The sequence below is a fragment of the Camelina sativa genome, chromosome 9, assembly GCF_030686135.1.
Source record: "Camelina sativa cultivar CO46 ecotype springtype chromosome 9, ASM3068613v1".
Classification (NCBI taxonomy): domain Eukaryota; kingdom Viridiplantae; phylum Streptophyta; class Magnoliopsida; order Brassicales; family Brassicaceae; genus Camelina; species Camelina sativa.
This window is the reverse complement of record NC_141888.1, coordinates 39,408,444-39,424,063: the sequence shown is the minus strand read 5'-3', so window position 1 is coordinate 39,424,063 and position 15,620 is coordinate 39,408,444. Positions and strand designations below refer to the sequence as shown.

The window sequence follows — 15,620 nt, the reverse complement described above, 5'->3', positions numbered from 1 at the left end:
GAGGTGACTTTTGCTCCAATGGATACTTCTATTTTTTCCTCTAAAAAAAATATTCCGTAGAGATTCCTTTTTTATTTTACAATTAATACATTTTACTTATAAAAGTTGCAAACTAACCCATTTAGTTTAGTATTTGTGAAACTTTCATAAAATTATGATATTATTTAAATTTTTAACATTCATAAATATTATTTAAATATCATATTTATTAAAAAAATACATTACATCATATAAAATAATAAAACATAGTAAATTTTTTTAACCATCCACATTAGAGTATTTTTCCCACAAATGCTCAATTAATGCATTTCGAAGTGAGAAATGAGCTTCTTTATCTTTGATTTTTCTAAATCGACCTAGAAATTCTTGGAATCGGATATCATCATCTTCCGCCATTTGGACTCATGGAGGTGGAACTTCTCTTTCAACTTCAATCGGTGCATTAAGATCACGCTCATCCTCGATTATCATATTATGTAAAATTATGCATGTAGTTATTATGTCATGTAGCACATTCTTTTTCCAAAAACGTACCGGTCCTTTCAAAATAGCAAAACGTGATTGAAGTACTCCGAATGCACGTTCTACATCTTTTCTGCATGCTTCTTGTTGTGTTGCAAAATATTTGTTCTTTGGACCTCTTGGTTCGTGTATAGTTTGCACTATGGTGGACCATTTTGGATATATACCATCAGCCAAGTAATAACCCATATTGTATTCTTTTCCTTGAATGGTATAATGAACTGGAGGAGCAATACCTTGAGCGAGATTGGAGAAAAGGTGGGAAGATTCCAACACATTGATATCCTTATTAGTGCCTGGCAATCCGAAATAAGCATGCCATATCCAAAGATCATAATCTGCCATAGCTTCAAGAATTATAGTAGGTGATCCACTACGACCTGCATATTGTCCCGCCCAAGCAGTAGGACAATTTTTCCACTTCCAGTGCATGCAATCTAGGCTACCAAGCATTCCGGAAAAACCTCGTTTTTCACCAATGTAAAGAAGTCGGGAAATGTCATTAGGTGTTGGTGATCGTAGGTATTCCTTTGAAAATATCTCCACTACGGCTCGACAAAACTTTTTCATGCTTTCGATTGTTGTTGATTCGCCTATCTTTATGTACTCGTCTATGGCATCTGCAGGAAGATCATATGCTAGCATCCGAAATACAGCCGTTATTTTTTGAAGAGATGATAATCCAAGTCTACCACTTGAATCCCTTCGTTGTGTGAAGTAGTTTTCATGACTTTCAACTTGATGAATAATACGAAGAAATAGAAGACGAGACATACGAAATCTCCTGCGAAATGTAGCTTCATTGTACTTCGGGTTCTCTGAGAAATAATCATTGAACAATCTGTCATGAGCACTTTCTCGATCACGATGGATGAAAGAACGTTCGGGAACTGAACCACCATGGATTGCTTGATTTTTTTGTTGATTGAGAAGGAATTGAATAACTGAATTGTTATTAGCAATAGCATGTTGTATTGCTTCTTCTTCATGATCACAATTATTGATGATCTCCATATGTTCATCATCCGAAGAAGATGATGAAAGATGAAAATTTGGTAAATTAAAATTCATTTTAAAAGAAAATTTTGTAAGGTAAGTAATTGATTTGGTGTGGCTAAAACTAAAAGCTATAGTGCTATTTATAGAAGAAATTATGACATTTTCTTATTCTAAAATTTATTTCTATTAATTTTATTCACAAGTTTCTATTACAATTTAATTTTATTCACAAGTTTCTATTATAATTTAATTTTAATTTTTTTTGGTCTGGTCAAAGACAACATGTACAAAGCATCGATTTCACCATGAAGCTTTGGAACTGTTTCATGAATAAGACATTAAAAATTTATCAGTTACTAGAAAAAGAAAAATTGTTTAAAAAATATGAATACAAGAAAGATACTTTCTTCGTGAGTTTCCAAAAGAGTTATATAGAAAGTATAAACCAAAAGAGAATGAAGAATATTAAAATCTAATACTATGCTAATAAAGGGGGGCAAAATAATCTTACCTGCAACATAAGTTGTTGGTCAGAGACTGAAGTCCATCAGCGGTGAAGTTGTTCTCATCCCAAAGAACGTGGTAATGAGCAGGTCGAGAAGTGCCATGTTAATGTAATTTTGATTAGTTAAACACTTATTAAATCTCACCCACACAATCACATGAGATTATAGGTGTTTCACTTGTATATTAGATTTCCTTTATTCCACAACGGGAATGTGTAATTTGGACCCCACATGCTTAAGGCACAATATCGGTCAAACACAAGATTCACGATTACGATTTAGTTGTTAAAGTTTTTTGTCCGGTCAAATACAACATGCACTGGCCTCGATTATACCATGTCTTGTCAATCCAAACATTCACAAACCCAATTAAAATTTGATCTTTTACAAACATTGTCCATTAATAATTTACACATGCATTGGTTAGTTATTTGAGTTTGACCGAAGAAAAACATGCATTAGTTAAAAATATACGTAGACAAACATTAAATAAAGTAATTGACTAGAAAATTGTTCATAAATATCGACTTCGTACTATTGAATCTATAAATAGTAGTATTGTTAAACATTTTGCATTCACAACTCTAAAAGAATCGATAGCATATGTACTTATTAATAAAATGTCTCGTTCTTTAGGATATTCTCTTGAAGAAGACAGATTATTATGTGAAGTTTATATGCAAATTTCTCAAGATCCAATTCAAGGTGTTTATCAATCATCCGATCGTTTTTGGGGTCGTGTGGTTGAAGCTTACAATAATGAAAAAAATACAACGTGGAGTGAACGTTCCAAAAAATCAATTCAATCTCGGGTTCAAACAATTCAGAAGGCAACAAAAAAATTGCATGCATGCATAAAACAATGTGAAAATAGACATCAAAGTGGTGCTTCAAATGATGATATAGTAAGTATTTATTTGTTTGAATTTTTTACTATAAATGTTTTCAATATTTTTGTTTTTGGAGTTTTGTTGTTTTTTTTGGCTATCTTATATATTTTACAAAAGAGAAAATAACTCTTGTTTAAAATATACGAAATTATTTTATTTTAATTAAAAATTGTAATGTTTAAATTTTATTTATTGTTGAATCCAAAAAAAATATTTTTTATTTTATTTTAATGGTGTGCAGTTTAATCAAGCAAAATTAATGTTAAGTGAAGATCCAAATTTTAAAGGAGGTTGGAAATTTGGACATGTTTGGGATATTGTTAAAAACTTTGAAAAGTTTCAAGATGGTGTTGCTCGTCCTAATCGATTATCTATCCCATCTGGTTTTGACTATACATCGTTAGAATCAGATAATCCTACCATTGGTTCTCCTACACAAGCATCTCCACATTTATCTTCTTCTTCACTAAATTTGAATGATGATGATGAGATTGTTGGTGGATCTTCCTCTCCACGACCTCTTGGGGTAAAAAAATCCAAAATGAAAAGAAAAATTGGTGATCAAACAACATCGATTATCAACACTTTAGAAGAAGGAAATAAACAATTTTTGGAGCAACTAAAGAAGACAAGTGAACAAAGACAACAACATTTAGAGATGCAAAGTAAAAATTATGCTTTGAAAGAGCTAAAGGAAGAAAACAAAATTTTATTTTGTGACTTGAATTCCGTACATCCAAATGTTCGTGGATATCTTCAGGCTCAACAAGCGCAAATTTTACAAAAGCGGAACGATCAACAACAAAACCAGCAAGCTCCTCCTCTATCTACGTCGTTTGGTTCGTTTGGACAAATTTTTAGGGATATTGGTGGATCCGGAAGTAATTTATCAGAATATTAAATAATTAGTCTTTGTTGTATTAAAAATAATATTATGGTATGAATAAAAACTAAAATATTTAAGTTATTTATATTTAATAAGATTTTATATAAATTTTCTTTTGCAAATAATAGTCTCAAAAAATGTTTTTCTATACAAAAACCTTTTAAATTTTTCTATACGAAAACCTTTAAAATTTTTAAACCAAAATATTAAAATTAGTCAAATTTAACTTTATAATAAATTTTCCTATTAATATACAAATTAAATTATTAATATAGGCATAACACTTTAACACAAGCTCGAAGGAACATTTCACGTCACTATGAATCAAAACTATGAACATTTCACGTCACTATGAATCAAAACTATTTCACGTAACTCAAGCTCGAAGAACTGGATGCAAATACACCTGTATTAAATTATTATTAAACTATTTAAATCTATATTTTATTTATTTTGATTATAAATATAAAAGGGTTAAAAGTTCAAGGACCATTTTATAAATAAAAAAGTTCAACTCTATTATAGAGGAAAAAATAGAGTTCCTCTATATATAGATGAAAAAATAGAGATCTCTATTATAGAGGTAGAAATAGAGATGGGTTGGAGTAGATTTTACTCTAAAATAGAGTTAAAAAGCAAATATAGAGGTGGGTTGGAGATGCCCTTACAAAGCAAACTTCAACGTATTATAAGCCCTCTTTAATTAAAAAAAAAAACTTGAATATTTTCCCTTTCTTCAAAACTTCAATTGATGTTCATCTGTTGGCTACATGTTGTCATGTTGAAAGTATATTTAAACAAAGTTAATCCAAACAATTTTTTTTTATAAAGAAAATGTGTTCTCAAGAATTACTTTATTTATTGTTAATGGACATTTTTGCTAAGTTTATCTAATGAATATCTTCCAGAATCAATGAAGTCTTTTATGCTTTCAGTCCCCAACATTATTTCACTGTTCTTAGTCAAAACTTGTTTGTTTTTCGGAAACAATTATTTTTTTAGAAAAAGCTGATAAAAGGTTTTTCTTGACGTTACTTATCGGAAAAAGGCTGAGAAAGGTTTTGTTTTTCTTTTTCTTGAGATACTATAGGGGCCAAAGACAAAGTTGTTCGTCTCCTCTCTGCTCAGAAAAAGAAAAATCTATGACCAAAAAAATGAAAAAAGGGAAAATGGTGAATCAACAACCTCTCTATTCACCGATCAACCCACATTTCTTCCAACCCCTTCTTCCCGATTTCACCGACCATCTCGTATTCCATCTCTCTCTGTTTCTTTATCTCTCTTGAACCAAAAGTTGTTTCTGTTTCTAAATTCTAAAATCATCATCTTGCATATTTGTTTCAGGACATTCCTGTGGCGTTCTTTTTGAAGTATGTAGTGGGAAGTAACGAAGGAAACACGGCTAAGCTCAGATCAGACGCATCGGACACAACATGGGAAGTGAAGATTGATGGCCGGAGACTTTCTCACGGTTGGGATGATTTCGCCATCGCACATGATCTTCGAGTTGGTGACATTGTCGTTTTCAGACATGAAGGAGAGTTGGTGTTCCATGTCTCAGCTTTAGGACCAAGTTGTTGCGAGATTCAATACAGAGATGATAAAAAGGGTAACCTTAATTAATTTCATATTAGAATATTATTACCACATTTAGAATGATTCTGAGCTTTGCTTAATCTATCAACAGAGAAGCTTTGTGATACAGTCACAGAGAAGGTTTCAATTCAGAAAAAGAGTCTAAAGAGAGAGGCTGCAGATTCTGCACCAGACCATTCACTAGATTCTTGTTTTGTTACCACTGTCACTGCTTCGAACCTAAGGCGTGATACATTGGTTATGTTACTTTCTTATTACTCCTTAAGACCTTACTATATACATTAAAATTTCGATATGTGTGGTGTGAAGGTGTTTTAATCATATTGAACATAACTCTTAACTTAACTTGTGGCGACATTTGCAGTATCTTCCAAAAGAGTTCGCAAGGTCAAATGGTCTGAAGAACAAATTGAAGATTGTTTTAATGAATGAAGAAGGAGAATCATGGATTATAGACTTGAGACACGAAGCATATCCCTCAGGCCGGTTTAACATGAGAAGAGGCTGGAGAAGGTTTTGTGTAGCTAATGGGAAGAAACCTGGAGACAAGATGCTATTTAAATTGGTTCAAAATGAAGAAACACCTGTGCTGCAGTTGTTCCCCATGGACAGTGAAGATCAAGAAAAACTTGGTAAGTTATTTGCATATTCCATTGATTATTTATAAACTACCTCCTCAAGATTCAAAGGTTGATACAGAAAATGTTCCAAGAAAGAAGAGTCGAAAAGAAGAAGAAGATTATTCACCAGACGACTGTTCTAGTTTTGTGGCCAGTGTCACAACTTCAAATCTATGGCGCGATAGAATGGTTATGTTACTTCCATATTACTCCCTACCTATTTTGATTTTTTTTATCTCAGTGAGAGGTGTGTTGATCATATATCTCATGATGACTATACTCAAACTGCAGTACCTTCCGAAGAAGTTCATATTGTCCAGTGGTTTGTCGTTGAAGACATTTCAGATACTTCTAATGAATGAAGAGGGAGAATCATGGAAGATAGATGTGAGACACGAGGCATATTCAGGCCGGTTTTTAACCACAAGAGGCTGGAGAAGTTTCTGTGTGGCTAATGATAAGAAACCCGGAGACTCGTTCATATTCAAACTAGTCCAAAATCAAGAAATACCTGTGCTACGAGTGTTCCCCTTGTACAGTGAAGATTGGCACAAACTTGGTAAGTTGTGTTACCTTTTTATGCTTTCAAGAAACAAAAAAAATCAACAAATAAATGAAGTAGGCTTTTCCTTAGCAGAGCCTAGCAATGACACAAGGCAAGGAAAGTGTTTAAAGGCAACCAAAGCAGAGTTTCTTGGCGTAGAAGTTTACCGCGATGACTCAATGCAAGGAAACTGCTTTAAAGCTAGCGTTGCAGAGCCTACCGATGAAGATATAAGGCAAAGAAGACGTTCACAAGCTATTAAACAAGAATATGTTTCCGCAGAAGGGAATTACTCAATAGGCCAAAACCGACTTGTGACTTTAACACTTACACCTGCAAGTAAACTTGTAAGTTCCACAAGAAAACTCTGTTTTCTTTTTTATCTTCTTTCTACATATACTCTCTCTATATAATGTGAAAATGGTATCTACAGAATCTTCCGTTGGAATTCACGAAGGCGAATGGAATCAACAAAGCAGGAAAGATAACAATGCTTGACATATATGGTTCAAGATGGCGGACGTCACTACTTATGGACAATAGAGGAACAATGAGTTTAGGAAAAGGTTCAAATGGCTTCTGTGAGGTTCACGGCGTTAAGATGTATGAGTCTTTTGTTTTGGAGTTGATTTGGGAAGACACAGTTCCTCTTCTTAAGTTTTGTTCCAAAGTTTGAGAACCTTATTTAGAACGTTTGTTAGATAATATTTGGTGAGGATCATCAATCGAAGTAACTTTTCCTTCCTTCATTGGATTTGATTTTAATGTTAAACAATGCTCAATGCTGTTTAAATCATAATTACTGATTCATACTATTTAGATACTCCAACTCCTTAAAGTTCATAAATTAATAATGTGTTATTTAATACTCAAAAAGCTTATTGAGTAAGAACCTAGAGTAATAATTTAGACCCAAATCCATCTAAAGCCAACCTATAAGCCAAAAACTAAATTAAAGCAATTGCATTAGGACTAAGAGAAATTGCAAAACGATTAGTTTTCAAGCCCCAAGTCCCCAAACCATATATCCTATGATAATTTTTTTTATATAATCAAGAACGCAAGTGAATTTGTGCACGGGAATAAGATTTTATTATCATTTTATTTATTATAATCAAACTATTATTTATTTATTTTGAACCGAAAATACATTGAAATATTCATCCTTGCGCATTCATGAATACTTGAAAAGATTGAAACATTTTCAACCGTTATGGAGAATAATACTTAAATGCTCCGAAGCTTTCTCGAACGTCCGAACCTTCTGAGCTTCAGCACTTGCCAAAAGCTTTTGACTCTCCTCCAATTCATTAGGCAAATAAAGGTCAACCCTTTCCAACACACGACCAAACCGAATCAAGAACTCCAACACATGTAACTCGTACGAGCCACCAGTAAAATTCTTCAACTCCACAACCTTCAACGTCTTCTTCAAACACCTATGGTTAAGGTTGAACTTCCAGTAAGTATCTGGAGCAATAGCTGAAGTCGACACTGGAACAGGCCTAGGAGCAACCATTTGGAACGTGAGAGTTTCCAAGTCCGGACAGCCATTGATCATAAGCCTTATTCCAACGAACTCATTCGGAAGCAGATTTGTCTTCATTACCAAATGTCGAGTTTCCATCGGTTGTCGTAATCGAACAGGATCTTCTCCATCTTGGATCAACTGAATGAGAAAAGGACATACTGTTAATGTTCTAGCGGATAATAGATCATAAAGGAGACCGCAGAGTTGTGTTCCTGTCCCATCATCGTATTCTGTCTCTGCCCCAAAATCCAAATATGCTTCTGTCATTATCCTATTCACGCTCAAGAACTCAAAGTAATGAACTTTTCCAGAGTACTTGAAGATCAGAATATTGGGCAATTCGAGTGTTGAATAAGGCACGGAGAAATCGCAATTCTCGAATACCAATTCTCTTAACCGGTTGTTATATCCGGTTATCATTTCTAGACCAATGTCCCAGCAATTCTGAATGCTTAGACTCTCGAGCATAGGAGATGTTGATATCAAAGACATGATTCCTTTGAGTTGGATCCAACCAAAAGAGAGAACTTTTAGCGAACCCGGGTTTGTGAGCCTTGATGGATCAAACCCGCAAGCGAATAGCTTCAATGACTCGAGGTTTATTAGATTATAAACGCATTCAGGCAATTGAACCACACTTGCTTCATCATTGGTAGTCCACGAAGGGTCTGAGAAATCAAGAACTAGATTCTTGATTTGTTTGGAAACTGCGAATTCCATCAGAGAGTTGATATGTATTTCAAAACCCATCGGCTTTGATATATAAAGGTCGAAACTTTCGATGGCTTGAGCTGAAAGTCTCAAAACCGATCCAAGCATGAAGCAAATGAAAGAAACCCTAGTAACCTTTTTGGTTTCTTCATCGTCTGAAGCATAACATGTCGTAAAGTCCGACTCTTTGAAAACGATGTCGTTCGTAATCGATTTACGATAAAGATTCCTCCAGCGCTTCGAGAGGAGACTTGTCTTCACAGCTTGGTTCAATGGCAAGGTAGAGATGATCAGAACCAGAATGAAATCTGGTAAACTGGATATTTTGTCTTGGTTTGTTCTTGAATCCATTGTTTGTGATTTTGGAAAAGAAAGGATTCAGAACAAGTTGGTGTGTTTAGCTATTCAACGGTGTTGTTTATTTATATATGTTTGTGCGCGAGCTTTGATATAAGATGTGATTGATATGACTGGTTGTCTATTTATAGTGCATTATTTAATAAAATAATTTGATTTATATTAGCAAAAAAAAAAAAAAAATTGTCAAAAAGTTGATTATCTTTTAATAATATTTTTATCATTTAGTTATTTACCTAAAGTACATAATTTATTATTATTGACTATGGGTATCTAACTTTTTGGAAAAATATAACTCAAACTTAAAGATAAAGGAGATGCATTTAAACCTATATTTTATATCATTTGAGTTTTAATCATTATTAGATAATTTTGATGATTTTAGGTGAATTTAAAGAAGTTGGTAAGATTTGTTGTAAGATTTTCCTAAATATACCACTTAAATCATAAACTTTAAATATATATTTTAATTTTTAATTAAAGCAATCCTTTTCCAGTAACATTAGATTTTAAAATACTTTTCCCAATACCTATTATAATAACACTGAATTTTAAAAAAGTTTCTAAGATTCATGGTTGAATGATGCATGTTTTTTTTTTTTTTTTTTTTTTTTTTTGTAACTTCTGCATTTTATTAAAATAGAGATTGAACATGATTACAATGTAAGCTGTTAATAAGGAATTGAGGAACATAATGATGATAGAGAAAATTTGTGTTCATTAGTTTTTGCAAGAAAATCAGCAATTTGATTGTTTGATCTTGATACATGATTATTTTGACAGTAATTACTTCAAATGATTTGTTACACCCCCTAACTCTTCCAGCTTTCCAACACCATAAAGATCATAAAACAAATGTCGGTCGGGAAGTTTTTAAACGAATGCCAAACTTAATTTGAAAAACATCTCTTATTCTAATGCTTTGTTTTGCTTTATATTTTCCTTGTTTTTGCTTTATATTTTCCTTGTTTTTGCATAATTAACTTGAAAAGACTCTAAATAATACAAACAGTAGAAAACTACTTTTTTATGTCGTATAAAACCCGCATAAAACTACTAATAAAAGCCGTATTTAAGACAACCAGACCCAAAGAGAATTGAATCCAAACATCTCATCCTTTCTTGACTTATGAATTTTTCTCAATCTCATATTCTCTTACAATGGAGGTTCCCACAAAGCTAACAACATTTTTCTGTTTCCTGGTAGCCTTCTCCACTTTCGTAGTTATTTCATTTACGATGAGAGATGTCGATGCCGAACTCAATATGGTTAACAATTCCTTCTCGACATGGCTTACATCCATTGTGCTTAGAGATATGGAGGGCAGAGACGGTGTTGGAAATTATTTTTCTTTTATAATTCATATAAATCAAAAATTTCTAAAACAACTTTTTGGTATAAAAAGTGGCAACATAACTATATTAATCTCAGAATATGAATATATAGGTTAACACAATCTGTATTTTCAATGTTTGATTTTTGGTCCAATCAGTTTTAACGTTACTCTAGATTAAAAATATCTAATATTTAAAATACCACGTTGTTTCCATATAAAAGGTAAGCCTTTCTCTACCTAGTTATTGCAATAAATTGAAGTATATTATCTTTTATAATTTTTCCCAAAAATTTGGCCGTAGTCGATAGTTTACTTTTGCCTCACGGAGGTACGGCTCTGATTCCCTAGGAAATCACATAAACCCTATGTGTTATATACTTTGATTATTGAACAAAAGATATATTGTTCACTAGTACGATTATTGGATATTTGATTATGATTATATATAAGTAATGTTTGTAATCTCTAGCTAGTAACTAGTGAGGATAAATAATAATTTAGTTAATTGGCATTTAAAATGTTAATTTTCAAAAAAATAGAATGAACATCTATTTTTAAAAAATTAATGTTATTCTAGTATATTTTTACAAATTTCCTCTTACAAAAATTTAAACGTACTGAGTTTCAAAAACAATGGGTGTGTATGTAAGATTGTAAGCAACATATAGTAATTGTGTATTTCACATATAGCATAAGTGAAACAATCTAAAGAATATATAAGACAATATTAGTGTATTTGAGGGAACTGCGAATTCCATCAGCGAGTTGATATGTGTTTCAAAACCCATCGGCTTTGATATATAAAGGTCGAAACTTTCGATGGCTTGAGCTGAAAGTCTCAAAACCCATCCAAGCATGAAGCAAATGAAAGAAACCCTAGTAACCCTTTTGGTTTCTTCATCGTTTGAAGCATAACATGTCACAAAGTCCGACTCTTTGAAAACGATGTCATTCGTAATCGATTTACGATAAAGATTCCTCCAGCGCTTCGAGAGGAGACTTGTCTTCACAGCTTGGTTCAATGGCAAGGTAGAGATGATCAGAACCAGAATGAAATCTGGTAAACTGGATATTTTGTCTTGGTTTCTTCTTGAATCCATTGTTTGTGATTTTGGAAAAGAAAGGACTCAGAGAGAATTGGTGTGCTTAGCTATTCAACAGTGCTGTCTATTTATAATGCATTCTTTAATAAAATAATTTGATTTATATTAGCAAAAAAAAAAAAATTTAGTCAAAAAGTTGATTATCTTTTAATAATATTTTTATCATTTAGTTATTTACCTAAAGTACATAATTTATTATTATTGACTATGGGTATCTAACTTTTTGGAAAAATATAACTCAAACTTAAAGATAAAGGAGATGCATTCAAACCTATATTTTATATCATTTGAGTTTTAATCATTATTATATAATTTTGATAATTTTAGGTGAATTTTAAGATTTGTTGTAAGATTTCACTAAATATACCACTTAAACCATAAAATTTAGATATATATTTTTAATTTTAATTAAAGCAATCCTTTTCCAGTAGCATTAGATCTAAAATACTTTTCCTAATAACTATTTTAATATCACTGAATTTTAAAAGAGTTTTCAGATTCATGGTTGAATGATGCATGTTTCGTTTTGTTTTGTTTGTTTCTTTTTGTTTTTTTTTGTAACTTCTGCATTTTATTAAAATAGAGATTGAACATGATAACAATGTAAGCTGTTTGGAATTGAGGAACACATAATGATGATAGAGAAAATTTGTGTTTCAATAGTTTTTGCAAGAAAAACAGCAATTTGATTGTTTGATCTTGATACATGATTTGTTATTTTGACACTAATTACTTCAAATGATTTTTACACCCCCTAACTCTTCCAGCTCTCCAACACCATAAAGATCATAAAACAAATATAGGTCGGGAAGTTCTTAAACAAATGCCAAACTTTTGAAAAACATATCTTATTCTAATGCTTTGTTTTTGCTTTATATTTTCCTTGTTTTTGCTTTATATTTTCCTTGTTTTTTCATAATTAACTTGAAAAGACTCTAAATAATACAAACAGTAGAAAACTACTTTTTTATGTCGTATAAAACCCGCATAAAACTACTAATAAAATCCGTATTTAAGACAACCAGACCCCAAGATAATTGAATCCAAACATTTCATCCTTTCTTGACTTATGAATTTTTCTCAATCTCATATTCTCTTACAATGGAGGTTCCCACAAAGCTCACAACATTTTTGTGTTTACTGGTAGCCTTCTCTACTTTCGTAGTTATTTCATTTACGATGAGAGACGTCAATGCCGAACTCAAGATGGTTAACAATTCCTTCTCGACATGGCTTACATCCATTATGCTTAGAGATATGGAGGCCGGAGGCGGTGTTGGAAATTTTTATCCTTTTATAATTCATATAAATCAAAAATTTCTAAAACAACTTTTTGGTATAAAAAGTGGCAACATAACTATATTAATCTCTGAATATGAATATATAAGTTATCACTATTTGTATTTCCAATGTTTGATTTTTGGTCCACTCAGTTTTAAGTTTTAACGTTACTCTAGATTAAAAATATCTAATATTTAAAATACCACGTTGTTTCTATATATAAGGTAAGCCTTTCTCTAGCTAGTTATTGCAATAAATTGAAGTATATTATCTTTTATAATTTTTCCCAAAAATTTGGCCGTAGGCGAGAGTTTACTTTTGCCTCACGGAGGCACGGCTCTGATTCCCTAGGAAATCACATAAACCCTATGTGTTATATAATTTGATTATTGAACAAAACATATATTGTTCACTAGTACGATTATTGGATATTTGATTATGATTATATATAAGTAATGTTTGTAATCTCTAGCTAGTAACTAGTGAGGATAAATAATAATTTAGTTAATTGGCATTTAAAATGTTAGTTGTCAAAAAAATAGAATGAGCATCTATTTTATAAAAATTATTGTTATTCTAGTATATTTTTACAAATTTCCTCTTACAAAAATTTAAACGTACTGAGTTTCAAAAACAATGGGTGTGTATGTAAGATTGTAAGCAACATATAGTAATTGTGTATTTCACATATAGCATAAGTGAAACAATCTAAAGAATATATAAGACAATATAGTGTATTTGAGGGAACTGCGAATTCCATCAGCGAGTTGATATGTGTTTCAAAACCCATCGGCTTTGATATATAAAGGTCGAAACTTTCGATGGCTTGAGCTGAAAGTCTCAAAACCCATCCAAGCATGAAGCGAATGAAAGAAACCCTTGTAACCCTTTTGGTTTCTTCATCGTTTGAAGCGTAACATGTCACAAAGTCCGACTCTTTGAAAACGATGTCGTTCGTAAACGATTTACGATCACTAGTAAAAAAAACACGTATAGCTACTAAAATTTTTATGGCTGAACTATAAAATTCGTGACTATTTCATTATATAGCCACGAAAAAAAATCGTGTCTATAGCCTCGTAACTAATTTAATTCATGGCTTTTTCGTGTCTGTTTAGCTACGTAATTATCACCCACGTTTCGTGGCAAATTTAGTCACGAAGGACCATATTTTCTGCCATGAAGTATCTGTAGCTACTTGGTGACTAGCCTAGCTACGAATTTGTGTCTAATTATTTTGTGGCTAATTGTGTATTTGTCCAAAAAAAAATTAATTTAAATTGTAAAAATCAGAAATCTGAAATGAAATTCCAAATTTAAAACCATGAAATCCAAATACCAATATTTTCAATTACAACAAGCACTCTAATCTTACATTTCTAAAAGACTCACATAGTCATACAAAATATCTTAACTAGATACCTAGATGTTTCACAAACAAACCTGAAACTGAAATTACAAAAACTATGCACACCATGCATCTAAGGACAATGCGAGAAGAAATGGCACGTGAAGAGGCATTTTGGCCGATACTATTGAAAGAATCATCCTCTGCAAACGACTGCAGTAGTAGTGTTGCTACAAAAAAAAAATAGTAGTTGTAAGTAAGTTAGAAAAATGAGTTAACTTAGAGGAAAAAAAAACTAACCACGGAAGTATGCCACTAAGTATCTACCCTCTTATGAGGAACAAAATGTCCAGCACCTCCATGGTCCCAAGATATTGCTTTGCCATGTTGTTCGGATGAATTTGTAGACAGCCACAGCTCAACACCAAAACCTGAGATAAGAGAAAGTAACATCAGTTTCAAAGACAGAAAATTATAGAAAATTAACAGAACAAACAAACACAAATTAAGTTACTTAAAACTTCCAATAAAGATCCATTGAAATATTTTTCCTTATCATATATATGAAAAAGTATTTTCGTTCATATATAACAAGTAGGAAAGCTTTGCTTACTTGTTTCTTGGATTGACCTCTCCTATATATCGTTTGTGTAGCCTAAACTGGCAAGTAAAGTAAATACACAATTAAATTAGCACACATAGAAGTAACTTGCATCAATATATTTTCAGCCAGAGTAGTAATATCTGAAATTCACGATTCACGATTGAAAGCTTTACCCTGAAATCGGAGAGACGGAAGGGAAACAGAGGCGGAGAAAGAAGAGCAGTTGACTAGGTTGAGTTCAACGCTTCTAATCTGTAACTATGAAAATTGAACAAGAAACAAAAACAAGGAAGATTAAGTCAAACAAATATAAACATCATCTAAGTTGAAACTAAGATTAAATAAATAAAAAACAGCAACAAGAACAAATTGAACCCTAACAACAACAGCCAACAGGAACAAAATCTCTAAACAACCTAATACAAAGGGAGAAAGAAGCAGTGAGAGCTTTAATTTCTCAACTCAACAAATCACGAGAAGGAGAAGGAGACAGAACGAGTACCTGTCAGGCCAGAAACAGAGGGTCGAGCGCGATGTTAGGTGGTGCTGTCGGTCGGGGAGAGTCATGGCGAGTCAAAGTCGAAGAGATCAGAGCTAGTATCGAAGAGGAATAGATCTGAGTGTCTATGCGGCAGAGATGGAGTTTACGGCTTTTTTTTCTAAGTGTTTATTATGTCGACGAAAGAAGAAGAATCTAGGTCTTTAACCTTGTACCAAATATTTTCACTTTAACCAAAAAAAATTAGTGGGATGGTGGGAATTTTTTTTGCCAAATTTTGGTTTTG

General features: G+C 32.3%; 2 protein-coding genes, 1 long non-coding RNA gene and 1 pseudogene across 10 annotated transcripts; 2 read left to right on the top strand and 2 right to left on the bottom strand.

The window, feature by feature from the left end:
• Positions 1 to 2,623: 2,623 nt before the first annotated feature.
• Positions 2,624 to 3,818, top strand: LOC147939283 (glutathione S-transferase T3-like). Its single transcript, XM_087464779.1, has 2 exons — positions 2,624 to 2,932; positions 3,159 to 3,818. The coding sequence occupies exons 1-2, from the start codon at positions 2,648 to 2,650 to the stop codon at positions 3,816 to 3,818; spliced, it is 945 nt and encodes a 314-aa protein (XP_087320905.1). The 5' UTR covers positions 2,624 to 2,647.
• A 1,053-nt stretch (positions 3,819 to 4,871) lies between these two features.
• Positions 4,872 to 7,367, top strand: LOC104713928 (B3 domain-containing protein REM10-like). Of its 2 annotated transcripts, none has more exons than XM_010431155.3 (8): positions 4,872 to 5,053; positions 5,148 to 5,412; positions 5,491 to 5,636; positions 5,764 to 6,031; positions 6,099 to 6,208; positions 6,311 to 6,578; positions 6,657 to 6,910; positions 6,997 to 7,367. In XM_010431155.3, the coding sequence occupies exons 1-8, from the start codon at positions 4,946 to 4,948 to the stop codon at positions 7,237 to 7,239; spliced, it is 1,662 nt and encodes a 553-aa protein (XP_010429457.1). In that variant the 5' UTR covers positions 4,872 to 4,945; the 3' UTR covers positions 7,240 to 7,367. The 2 variants fall into 2 exon arrangements, with proteins under 2 accessions (XP_010429457.1, XP_087320903.1); XM_087464777.1 differs by having other exon boundaries at positions 4,880 to 5,053; positions 5,515 to 5,636.
• A 281-nt stretch (positions 7,368 to 7,648) lies between these two features.
• LOC104715934 (F-box protein At3g62230 pseudogene) lies at positions 7,649 to 9,267 on the bottom strand (annotated as a pseudogene). The gene has a single exon (XR_015565993.1). The product of XR_015565993.1 is annotated as an F-box protein At3g62230 pseudogene (transcript).
• Positions 9,268 to 14,179: 4,912 nt separating this feature from the next.
• LOC104713927 (uncharacterized) lies at positions 14,180 to 15,590 on the bottom strand. 6 transcript variants are annotated; one of them, XR_015565995.1, is made up of 5 exons: positions 15,338 to 15,590; positions 15,009 to 15,093; positions 14,845 to 14,886; positions 14,532 to 14,662; positions 14,180 to 14,461 (listed from the first exon to the last, which is right to left on the bottom strand). It is a non-coding gene; the product is annotated as an uncharacterized LOC104713927 (long non-coding RNA). The 6 variants fall into 6 exon arrangements; XR_755694.3 differs by having other exon boundaries at positions 14,559 to 14,662; XR_015565997.1 differs by having other exon boundaries at positions 14,845 to 14,891; positions 15,009 to 15,087; positions 15,338 to 15,547.
• Between the last annotated feature and the right edge of the window lie 30 nt (positions 15,591 to 15,620).

Excerpts from the sequence above, each read along its gene's own strand:
- LOC147939283 (XM_087464779.1), top strand. The coding sequence starts at position 2,648 with ATGTCTCGTTCTTTAGGATATTCTCTTGAAGAAGACAGATTATTATGT. Across the intron at positions 2,933-3,158 it reads GTGCTTCAAATGATGATATA|TTTAATCAAGCAAAATTAAT; the intron begins GTAAGTATTTAT and ends AATGGTGTGCAG.
- LOC104713928 (XM_010431155.3), top strand. The coding sequence starts at position 4,946 with ATGACCAAAAAAATGAAAAAAGGGAAAATGGTGAATCAACAACCTCTC. Across the intron at positions 5,054-5,147 it reads CCGATTTCACCGACCATCTC|GACATTCCTGTGGCGTTCTT; the intron begins GTATTCCATCTC and ends TATTTGTTTCAG. Across the intron at positions 6,032-6,098 it reads TGAAGATCAAGAAAAACTTG|AAAATGTTCCAAGAAAGAAG; the intron begins GTAAGTTATTTG and ends AGGTTGATACAG.